Genomic DNA, 12448 nt, shown 5'->3' on the forward strand with positions numbered 1-12448 from the left:
ATTTGCCCAGCATTACACCATCACTGCTGGTGAAGCTTGTCTGGTCACAGAGCTGACTCTGAAACACTTTGCTATCTTACAGCCTCCTGGGGCATTTTCAGTGGGGTACCTGTGGCACCTCAAATACAGTCTATCAGCATTTTCTCCCTACAGTGAACTTTTATCTCTTGAATCCTCTATTTCTTTCAGCTCTATATTTGTATTTATTCTTATTAACACCTGGATATTTTGCAAATAGTATAACATGAAAGAAAAAAAATTCTACACTGGGAACCATGAATCTCAAGATTCTGGTTCTTGGGGCTCCTGGGTGGCTCAGTCGATTAAGCGTCTGACTCTTGATCTCATCTTGATCTCAGATCAGGTCTTGATCTCAGGATTGTGAGTTCAAGCCCCTCACTGGGCTCCATGCTCAGCATGGAGCCTACTTTAAAAAAAAAAAAAGGGATTTTGGTTCTCACTTAACAGTATGACTTTAGGGCTTTGGGTAATCTTAGAGGGCCTCATTTCCTCTTCTGTTACACAAGGTCTCCAGGTTGTCTTTATGGTAAAATCTATAAAATACAAAAAAATTAATGAACAGTAAAATAAAAAAGCAAAGAAGTACTTTTTAAAAGCAATCTGTACCAGATTTTTATTGACTACTCAATAAAATGGTTTTGTATGATAATTTTATAGCCAAAAAAAACCCTAAGAAAGATGTGTTCACAATTTTTAAATTTCTATGTAAATTATGGCATATCCACACAATAAAATATGATGTCATAGTTCTAAACTATGCTTTTAAGAGTTCTGAAAGACATGGGAAATGTTTTCACTTTAACTGCACAAAAGAAACTCCACCTGGAATGCAAGCTGGTGCAGCCACTCTGGAAAACAATATGGAGGTTCCTCAAAAGTTGAAAATAGGTCTACTATACAACCCAGCAATTACACTACTGTTTTTACCCCAAAGATACAAATGTAGGGATCCGAAGGGGTACATGCACCCCGATGTTTATAGCAACAATGTCCACCATAGCCAAACTGTACAAAAAGCCCAGATGTCCATCGATGGATGGATGGATAAAGAAGATGTGCTATATATATACAATGGAATACTACTTGGCCATCAGAAAGGATGAAATCTTACCATTTACATCGACATGGGTGGAACTGGAGGGTATTATGCTGAGTGAAATAAGTCAATCAGAGAAAGACAAATATCATATGGTTTCACTCATATGAGGAATATAAGAAACAGCCTACAGGATCATAGGGGAAGGGAGGGAAAAACGGAATGGGAAGAAATCAGAGAGGGAGACAAACCATGAGAGACTCTTAACTGTAGGAAACAAACTGAGGTTGGGGTAAGGGGAGGGGAGGGGAGGAAGGTGGGGGGGATGGGGTAACTGGGTGATGGGTATTAAGGAGGGCACGTGTTGTGATGAGCACTGGGTGTTCTATGAAACTGATGAGTCACTGAACCCTACATCTGAAACTAGTGATGTTCTATATGTTGGCTAATTGAATTCAAATAAATAAAAATAAATAAATAAAAACAAATGTCTTCACCTGAAACTTCGCTGTGTACACACACATTCTCAAGACAATTTCCTAACATCTGGCTGCCTCCTTTCCTGTTCCTAATCTTTCTCCAAGTTCTGGACTACTCAAATTTGAGTATCAAAAGTACAGTGATTTCTTTTGTGTGTAGGAAGCTTTCCAGCTCCCAAACTCTATAGACACCATTAAAAAATGAAAGCCAACAAGACAGCGTCTCCCGAAGAAATTGTAGCCACCACTCCAGGGAGGTATGATGTAGTTTCCCTTTGGGAATTCAACAAACAAATAAGATGGAGATGACATTTGCTTAAGAAAAAAATCATAAATTGAGACAAGCAACAATTATACTGTTATCAAATATGTGCCCTTAAAAACTATTTCATCCAAAAGTGCCATGCCACTAAATAAGCAAACAAATTGTAAAGGAGGAACAGTTGCAGAATATTGCTTTAATGCGAACTTAAGAGATAACTGTAAGATCAGATGAAAGAAAGGCAAAACCAAACACTATCAGCTCAGAGCATCAGCGTGCTTACAATAAAAACAAATGTCTACCAAGCTGAATCATCGGTTGTTGCATAGGTTCATAGAGGAATTTGCTGCCTTGTATATCTGGAGATATTTTTCCTTTCAATTACTTTTCCAAACATGAATCTCCTCATACAAAAGATGGCAGTAAGTTAATGCTCGAGAAAGATGGAAACACTTGACCCTTGCATGTGTCCAACATCAATATAATCTTCCTGATGATTCCATCTCTGCATCCTTTCTACGTAATAGACTATTGTTTTTCAACATGGTCTTTGTTTAAGAACTGTTTATTTAAGTGAAAGAAATCTTTGGCTCTCAAGAAAGAATTCTACATTACAACATAAATTTCTAGAATCACTTCTGTAACTATAAATATCAATATTCACGGTGTATCTCTATGACACTCTAAATTTTCTTTTTTTTTAAAGATTTTATCTATTTATTTGACAGAGAGAGAGAGCACAAGCAGGAGGAGCGACAAGCAGAGGGAGAGGGAGAAACAGCCTCCTCGCTGAGCAGGGAGCCTGACGTGGAACTCGATCCCAGGACCCAGGGATCATGACCTGAGCTGAAGGCAGCCACTTAACCGACGGCCACCCAGGCGCCCCGGTACTCTAACTTTTCTATGCATTTTTCTATGCAACAAAACCTGCCTTTTCCCCACAGAAATATATTAATAATAAAAAAATGCCTTATAGCTTAAATTTAGAGTAATCCATACTGCAGCTAGCAATGTTAAATATGCTATTACTCTGTCCTTAAAGTTCTTAATATTTTTGGCAAAGACAGGTTTCTTAGTAACTAACATGCAAATCAATTAGCACCACCAAATTGATAACACGGTAAATATACATATACACACACTAGAATGTTTCAAAAAATATGAAATTCATAGATACAGCTAACTAAATAGAACTTCTGGATACAGAAATAGTGTTGGATAATCTACCACCAAACACTCAGTTTACTTTGACTGTTAATAACATCTTTCAACTGTAACAGTCCCTAATTTGACTGACCTTGATAGCCAATGTGTATTATATACTTATTATGTGTGTTAACAGCCAACTGTGCTGTTAGACAACAGTCCCTATATGTCAAGAAATATGTTATAGATGAGGGGATCTAAGAGATATTCTGTAACTTTTCTCATCTCCAGAAGTAGGAACCAAATCCAGGTTGTTTTGAGTACGGGGCACATGATGATAATTTTATGCTGTGTTGAATCCAAAAGCAACACCTGGAAATTTGAGGGAAATTGTTATTGAAATTGATATCCCCTCAGAACATTTTGAAAATGTAGTCTCAAAATTAATGTTTAATAACAATTTTCTCAACAAGAACTGGTTGGCCTTATTTCTAACCCACCCAAAGAAAATGATCATACCAGTAAACTTCACACCACTGATAATTATAAGCCCCAGAGACACAGGATTTGCCATGCCAGTCCCGTCCTACACATGAACTCTGAAACAGCAATTAAGTCCCAGAATCAGTTACAGGGGAAATGTAACTTGACAGGGAAGGATCAGGCCAATGCCCCTTTAACCCAGTGCTCAAGCTTGGCCTCAGCAATGGGAAGACCCCAGTACACATCACCTGTGATGAATCCTAGCCAAAATACCTGCTTTGATCTAATCAAGCTTCAGATCTAGCCTCCAGTTTCAGGAATTACAAGAGCCAGAGGAGTAAAGGAAATGACACCAGTAGGAAGAAATGAGACAAATACAGGAGGAAAGAACATTCTCCAGAACAACTGTTCTGTCTCTTCCACAAATCAGTGTCATGAATAACAAGAGGCTGTTCTAGATTCAAAGAGATTTCAGGTACACAACATCCAGATGTACTGCATGATCCTGGACTAAATTCTGCTTAAGACAATCCATCTGTCAAGAACATTGTGGGGGCCACTATAGGAAACCGAATGTGATCAGATATTAGAAAATATTAAGAATGATTACCAATGGGGCGCCTGGGTGGCTCAGTCAGTTAAGTACCTGATTTCAGCTCAGGTCATGATCTCAAGGTCGCGAGATCCAGCTCCAAATAGGACTCCACACTGGTGTGAAGTCTGCTTAAGATTCTCTTTCTCTCCCTCTGCCCCTCCCCCACCGTTCGCAAACCCACACTCTCTCTCTCTAAAAAAAAAAAGAATGATTATCAAATATATTAGTTGTGATAATGTTAATTTGGCCATGTAGCACCATGTTCTTATTTTTAAGAGATACGTATTGAAGTATTTAGAGGTAAAATGTTAAAATGTCAATATTTTACTTTAAATTGCTTCAGTAGAGAGTTTTGAAAAAGAGGGGGGTCAGTTGCAAAAACAGTTGCAAAACAAATGAGTATAAATGGTTTAAGGTTCAAAAATCATGCTTCAGTGTCAAGGATTATGCTTAATTGAAAAGAAGGTGATACATGAACAGAAAAGCTTTGATCTAAAGAGGCCTCCCCATCACTACCCACAAAGCGCTAAATGAAGAAATTTACAAATTTAAAGTAAAATATCAACTTTGAAAAGATCCCCTAATTTTATTTTATTTTGTTAAGATTTATTTACTTATTTTAGAGAGGGAATCTCAAGCAGACTCCACACTGAGCACAGAGCCTGTTGAGGGTGTCCATCTCACAACCCTGAGATCGTGACCTGAGCCAAATCAGGAGTTGGACGCTGAACCGACTGAGCCAGCCAGGCGCCCCAATCCCCTAATATAATTCTAGAGAAACTTTTAGGCTTCTTATACCAATGTTCAGAATCACTAAGCAAAGGGATTAAAAATCCAAAATTACAACATACTATTCCAGAATAATCACAATTCAAGCAACATGGAATGTTGATTTTCATACTGCTGTTTTTATTATACATGCTTCATTTCCACATCCTACGTGGGGATTATTTCCTTTGCACATTAATAAACATCCTCTGTTCTAAGCACATACCTAAAAAATAAGAAAGCAAAGTCAAAAGTTGAGATCATACTTGGGGAGAGAAGCCGAACTTCAGTTAAAACCTAACAAGGAGTTTCAGCAGATGACTTCAGTAAGTCTCTGCTACTGACGGTGCTGGCCATTACCTGGGGTAATGTAAATGCGATTAATGAAAAGGAGTAAAAGGCTGAGATTCTCAGGCATATAAAATCAACTGAATTCAACCACAAACAGGTTAGATCTATAGGTACATATAAATTCTCTTCAGGGAGCCTACAGCCTAGTACAAAGATTGCAAGGTGACTTTTTCTATTTGTTTGAGGAAATGTACAATTTAAACACACAGGCACCTACCTCTGGGTATGGAAAGAATGGATTCCACAACTTAAACAAAATGAGAATAAAAACAAACCTCAGGCCCAGCTGCCTGCAGATCACTTCTGCATCCGCTTCATCCCACTGATCATCACAGACAGTCCCCCACTGACCAGCATGGTAGATTTCCACTCGGCCTTCCCACGCGCTTCTGCCACCCACGAGGCGTATGACAGGGAATGCCGGGCCTGTGCCGTGTGAAATTAGAAACAAAATATACCTATACATTTGCATTGACCGATGAGATTGGATATATTCTATTTATTTGCCATTCTCTGTAATTAAGTCATATTTATTAAGCCACTTCAGGGATTCGGACATACAGACACATCTAATATGTATTATGGTATTCTTGACCAATTAAAATACTCCAAATTGGGGGTGCCTGGCTGGCTCAGTCAGTAGGGCAGGCAACTCTTGATCTCAGGGTTGTGAGTAGTTACAGCCTCACATTGGGGGTAGAGTTTGCTGAATAATAAAAAAAAAAAAAACTTTTTTAATAAAAATTATTTTAAAAAATACTCCAAATTGAATTACATTCATACAAATAGCTCTTAAGAAGAAGTAGTCTAAATTCACTTTTCCTCCAACAACCTCAGAAACCAGAAAACACACACTCAAAACTATAGTTTATTGGAAACACAGTTAATTTTATGGCATTGTAGTGATGACACTAATTTTTTTTAAAGATTTTATGTGTTTATTTGACAGAGAGAGACACAGCGAGAGAGGGAACACAAGCAGGGGGAGTGGGAGAGGGAGAAGCAGGCTTCCCGCTGAGCAGGGAGCCAGATGCGGGGCTCGATCCCAGGACCCTGGGACCATGACCTGAGTCGAAGGCAGACGCTTAACGACTGAGCCACCCAGGCGCCCCGACATTAATTTTTTTTTATGTACAGTAACTTGAGCATTTCCAACATGTAATTCTTAAGAATGGCACTTATGTCTGTAACATACTTGTCTTCAGTACAGAAATATTTTTGTATTTGTAGATACCAAGTTAACATCTAACTCATTATAACAAGGTAGTGAACATCAATGCCAATACCTACAAAAAACAAGATGGAGAATTCATTTGAATATGAATTGGTTCATATTCATTTTCTACGAACTACTGGGGCGCCTGGGTGGCTCAGTCATTAAGCATCTGCCTTCAGCTCAGGTCATGATCCCAGAGTCCTGGGATCCAGCCCCGCATCGGGCTCCCTGCTCAGCAAGAGGCCTGCTTCTCCCTCTCCTTCTCCCCCTGCCTGTGTTGCCTCTCTTGCTGTGTCTATCTCTGTCAAAAAATAAATAAAATCTTAAAAAAAAAAAAAAGAGAGTCTATTCCCATTGCGAATTCCTTATTACGGTCCACAATGCTCTGATCTGATTCTTGTCAGAGCCCTAAACATCCCTCTCTAGCCCTGGCCTCCTTCACCGGGCTATACCTACAACGCCCTCTTCCTTCTGTCCCTAAAACACTCAAGGTTGGTTCCCAACATAGGGTTTGAACACTTCCTGTTCCTTCTGCTTAAAAGAGTTCCCGCAGATCTTCCCCTGGCTGCATCGCTCTCATCATTCAGTTCTCAACTCTGAATTGTCCTTTGTTTAGGAGGCCTACCCTGGCGTCCTTAGCTAATGCAGCACCCAAAGGTACTTTCTACTACGTTGCCTTCTGAGTATTTACTTTATCTAAAACAGTCATTGATTTATTGGTTTTCGCATAGATTGTCTGCCTCCTAACAGCTGCAACTCGGGACAGAGGACATGCCTTTCTCTTTCACCTGTTTATCTCAGGTACCCAGCATACAGAAGGCATGTAATAGGTATTTGTTGACGGACTGGAGTGATAATTGATAGCTAAAGCCTAGAAAGAACATCCCAAACAAGAAAAAAATACTTAGCAATATTCATTCACTCGATTCTGTTTAACAGATACTAGGCACCTGCAGGGGCATTCAAATGAGCACTAGACAGACCCTATCCTCAAGAGATTTGCTACCTAAGGACATGGTCAAAACGAGCACAGAGAAGAGATCATCAAGACGCTGTAGGGGTGCAGAAGCAAGGGAGCTTGCTTACCATTGGGGGTAGTCTGGGAACCTCTTCTGAAGAAGCTGGTATCTGAAGAGGGTCAAGGTGACTGGATGGGATTGCAGAACTCAGAGATGGGGTAAGTGCAGTTCAGGCAAAATGAACAGTATGAGCAAATGTATAGAAGCACAGAGTTGAATGTGTTTGGGAAATAGTAAGACAGTGTAATTTTTCTGGAATAAAGGATGTAATATGGTAAAAGGTTCAGAACAGGCTGGGCCCCTATTCAGAAATTTAACTGCAGCTTTTGCCAAATGCTAATTATTTATCCACATGAAATATGCTTCTAATTCCCCCACAGTGTAAGCAGCTGTCAGTAAATGGCATTGGGATATTCATATTTATATTCAAATATCATACTTGAATTTTACAGCAGAGATTCAGATTAGTGAATATTTATATATACTCATATTCTGGGCGCCTGGGTGGCTCAGATGGTTGGGCGTCTGCCTTCGGCTCGGGTCATGATCCCGGGGTCCTGGGATCGAGTCCCGCATCGGGCTCCCTGCTCCTAGGGAGCCTGCTTCTCCCTCTGCCTCTCTCTCTCTCTCTCTCTCTGTCTGTCTCTCATGAATAAATAAATAAAATCTTTAAAAAAAAAATAAAGATATATATACTCATATTCTGATCTTCATAATTTAGCTTATTTACATAAGTCCACTAGTACTTAAAATTTGTAAAAAGAAAAAAGATAGTTTTAATAAACGTAAGTGTTCTCAGTATTGTATATTAGCTTCTTATAATTAACTGATGGCTGAATGGTGCTAAGAAACTTAAATTTGCATGTTATGTTTATTTTTCCTTTAAAAAGCCTGGAAAATATAAAAAAAAAAAAGATGGGAAAATGTATTAGTTTCTTAAGTTATTATATTCACCCCTGCCTCTCCTCCCCCTACCACTGTGGTAAGTTTGGAGAAAACAGAAAAAAAAAATTTAAAGATTTTATTTATTTACTTGACACACAGAGAGAGAGAGCACAAGCAGGGGGAGCTGCAGAGGGAGAGAGAGAAGCAGACTCCCCACTGAGCAGGGAGCCCGACGTGGGGATCAACCCCAGGACCCTGGGATCATGACCCGAGGTGAAGGCAGACGCTTAACTGACTGGGCCACCCAGGCGCCCCGAAAAACAAAATTTTTTAAGAGGAAATTTAAAATCACCTGCAACCCAGAACTGTATGGCATACTACCTTATATTTTTTAGTGTCATGTTTTATTTTAAAACATGTAGGATTTTTCTGGCTATATAAGTAATTGTGAAAAAATAGAAAAGCTCAAAGACAAAATTTCATCATCCCACATCCTCCCAACAAGCACACAAAAAATCATTTGAAAGAGAATTCAGTGAGATAGCTGACTCACAGTTAACTTATGGATAAATAAAACTCCCAGACATGTTCATTTAAATTACTACTTCCTATATCAAATACTGCTCCACAATCTCCTACTTTGTTAAGTGTTGGAAAAGCAACGAGTACTAAATGACAAGGTACTAAATGTACTTTCCAAACTACAAAAATATATCAAAGGTCTATTACTGTGCCTTGAAGTAGACTCAATATTTGCTGATCTGAGCTATCCCCTTTCACATTCTAACTTCTCTCACATTTCTCTCTCACTTCGATCTTATCTCAACCTCCCACATTTATATATATATGCTTATAAATGACCTTAAATTCATCTTTGCAATCGGAGTATAAACAGGTGGATAGATGATAGAGAACAGAAAGATTTTTTTTTAAGCAGATAGATATCCTGAAAGAAAAATAATTATTGTTTTCAAGATTTTATTTCAGTACTTGGAAAATGTCAAACATTTTATCCATCAGGTGGAACATAAAGTACAAGCAATGGTCTACAAAAAGTAATGCGTTATTGAGCCCAATTCACATCATCCTTGAAGCAGCAATGCATAAACATATACTGCCCAAAGTAGCATTATCCAAAAGTGGAGAACCAAAGAAAGAGGAAAAATTTACAAAACATTAAGATTTAACATAAGCTTTGGCCCACTCAAAAAAGACTGTGGTTCTCAAAGCACATACCTGCACCCTCTCTTCCAATTGGTTCTTCCAGCCAATTCACAGGAATTACTCTAAATTGAGTCTCTGTATGTTTTGTGGTGAGAGAGTTTCCATTCCTCCCCATATTTGCACTCCAACAGAAACCAATGCCCTGAGCTAGCTGCTAGCTCTTTAAGACCTAGGAAATCTGATCATGCTGCCATCTTCAAGGAGAATGCAAGAAGAGATGCTGTGACAGTGTGCTAGTCTCAGGTTCTGGTCACACATTAAAGTATGCCACGGTCCCCAGAAAACCCATCAGCCATCAGGAAAAGCAGCTATTCCCTTCTCCACACATGTTCATACAAACATCTGCATATATGTGTACTGAACCAGGTTCATCATCTCATGGCTAGTATACAGTGCTGGGAAGGAGGCTTTTTTTTTTTAAGATTTTATTTATTTATTTGACAGAGAGCTAGAGAGAGAGCACAAGTAGGCAGAGCAGGAGGTAGAGGGAGAGGGAGAAGCAGGCTCTCTGCGGAGCAGGGAGCCCAATGCGGGGCTCGATCCCAGGACCCTGGGATCACGACCTGAGCGAGCCAAAGGCAGACGCTTAATGACTGAGCCACCCAGGCGCCCCTTGGAAGGAGCTTTTATCCGAGGCAGTTATCCATATTATGGAATGTGCTACTGACAACTCAAAGGAGAACACTGGTTCCATGATTATATTCTATCCTATAAAGTGAAAATATTTTGTCGTAGTTGCTGTGTTTTATATTTGGTTCCAAGATGATTTTTCCATCTTGAATCTATCATGACCTTCCATTAGTAAAATATATGTTTCATGTACAATATACAATATTTCTGTAAGGAAATTAGATAAAATAGAAAACACGTTAAGAGTGAGATATCATTTAAAGTTAAATGGAATTCAGAATGTTAGACGCACTCCTACTGAAGACGATTTGACTATATAATATGGTGATTCAGACTTAACATTGTATTTAAACTCTTTGAGGAAATGATTTGACGAAGACAATTTTATCATCTGGAAACTTGTTGAAAAAGTAAAAGAGACGTTTTTACCCTGGGAAAAGCTGCATGTGACAGCAGCCGCCATCTTCCGAGGACATGCCCCACCCTGCCAGACGTCTTTTTCACAAAGCAGTATGTTTTCTTCATCTCCTCGGCAACGGACATGGCTCCAATAAATGGGAACAAGGCCCAGTCCAGAAAACGGGGTTTGTTTTGCAATTCCTTTTCGTCTGGAAACACAATGATCGAGGTTAGGCTTATCGAATATAGGTGAATTTTTTGTCAAAGTACTTAGATTTTTTTTAAATGGAAGAAATCAATAAAGACAGATGTGGAAGGAAAAAAAATATAACGAGTTGCATAAGTTTCAAGGAAATCAAAACATCAGATCAGAACTTGGGTTGGTTACCTACAGCAATCTTTTTAATCAATCTTAAATAACTAATGGTATGCATGTGCCTTTCCTACCTCTGGCTGATTTTAGGGAAAAAAATATATATGGGCAAATACTACAGATTTAAAAAAGAAGCTGTTGGTTTTGTGGAAGAAGTGTGTCATGTGGCTCAGTGAGACATGGATTCTAGTCTGGACTCAGCTGCAAATTACTCTAAGCTGCAATTTTCTGTAAGCTCTGCCTTCTGCTGTCTAAAAGGAAGGGTGGTCTGGATGCTTGATGAGATTTTAGGCTAGCATTTTCTTTCTTTTTTTAAATTTTTTTTTAAGATTTTATTTATTCATTTGAGAGAGAGAGAGAGAGAAAAGCAGGGGGAAGGGCAGAGGGAGAAGCAGACTCCCCGATGAGCAGGGAGCCTGACTCAGGGATCAATCTCAGGACCCTGAGATCATCATCTGAGCTGAGATCAAGTCAGACGCTTAACCAACTGAGCTACCCCGGCGCCCCTAGGCTAGCATTTTCAAAATGATTACCACTACATATAAGTAAGATAATATCAAGAGAGGCAATCCATTCACAAAATTTTTAAAACCTTATATATAGTATTTGCTAGCAAGACTTTGGAACCAATTAATAAAATGGTAACATGCAGATGGGCTCTGCTTTTAACTCATCTAATCTACATATTTTATAAGTAACCTCTGATATGTACAAATTGATATTAAGTTTTAAAAATATTAAAGGCTTATCTGATTAACATGGTAATCTCTAGAATTGTCTCCATACAACAGCTTCCACCATCAACCAAACAGTAAACATTTGGGATATATCTAAAATATGAACATGTCTTAATAGCAATAATTCTGAGCTGCTCTGATCTAATTATATAATACTTTTTTTTAATGGACTACTAAAAAATAAAAATAAATAAAAACGAGGGGTGCCTGGCTGGCTCAGTCAGAGGGCACGGGACTCTTGATCTCTGGGTCGGGAATTTGAGCCCCACGTTTCATTGGGTGTAGAGATTACTTAAAAAAAAAAAAAGTATCAACTAAGAGATGATATAAGTAATCAGATCAGTTTATCTGCAGTTTCTGTTTGCAGGATCATAGTTTATATTCTTTCATCAACCAAAAGACTAGCAGTTCACATCTCCACTATAGTGTTTTGGTTTTTTATGTCAGAGTCTCATAGGAAATCGTATTCTTCCCTGATTTTCAGGGGTAATAAAAGCATATATAAATGCGTATTTTAAGGAAGACACTGCCACCAGTCTACAAATTTGTTACACATTAAGACCCTCAAAAGAAAAAGCATCAAGTCAACACTCTCTGTGTCCTGTCCACCTGCCAATGACTATTTGCCAGACAAAATATTCATTGATCAAATCAGTAATTAACATTCCCAAACACCATAACACTTTGTAGGCTGTATAGCCTTATTCCTTCTTTCATCCAGACTTACACCAACACTCACTTTTAAAAATTAGTTAATTCATTAAATACATTAAGCCTATTTGCTGCTCTAACAGCATCAAAAGTCTGAACAAAACTTAAGCCTT

The 12448-nt window shown here is 38.7% G+C and overlaps 1 protein-coding gene across 3 annotated transcripts in view; it reads right to left on the reverse strand.

Moving 5' to 3' along the window:
* Positions 1-12448, reverse strand: part of PRSS12 (serine protease 12) — a 69662-nt gene that overhangs the window by 41068 nt on the left and 16146 nt on the right. For all 3 annotated transcript variants that reach the window (XM_025874094.2, XM_073892180.1, XM_073892181.1), the window contains exons 3-4: positions 10545-10723; positions 5417-5567 (exon numbers count right to left, since the gene is read on the reverse strand). In XM_025874094.2, the coding sequence (XP_025729879.2) occupies positions 5417-5567; positions 10545-10723 (330 nt within the window). The remainder of the gene's footprint in view (positions 1-5416; positions 5568-10544; positions 10724-12448) is intronic.

The sequence above is a fragment of the Callorhinus ursinus genome, unplaced genomic scaffold (assembly GCF_003265705.2).
Source record: "Callorhinus ursinus isolate GAN/ISIS: 27379988/994484 unplaced genomic scaffold, GSC_fseal_2.0 scaffold4, whole genome shotgun sequence".
Lineage (NCBI taxonomy): Eukaryota > Metazoa > Chordata > Mammalia > Carnivora > Otariidae > Callorhinus > Callorhinus ursinus.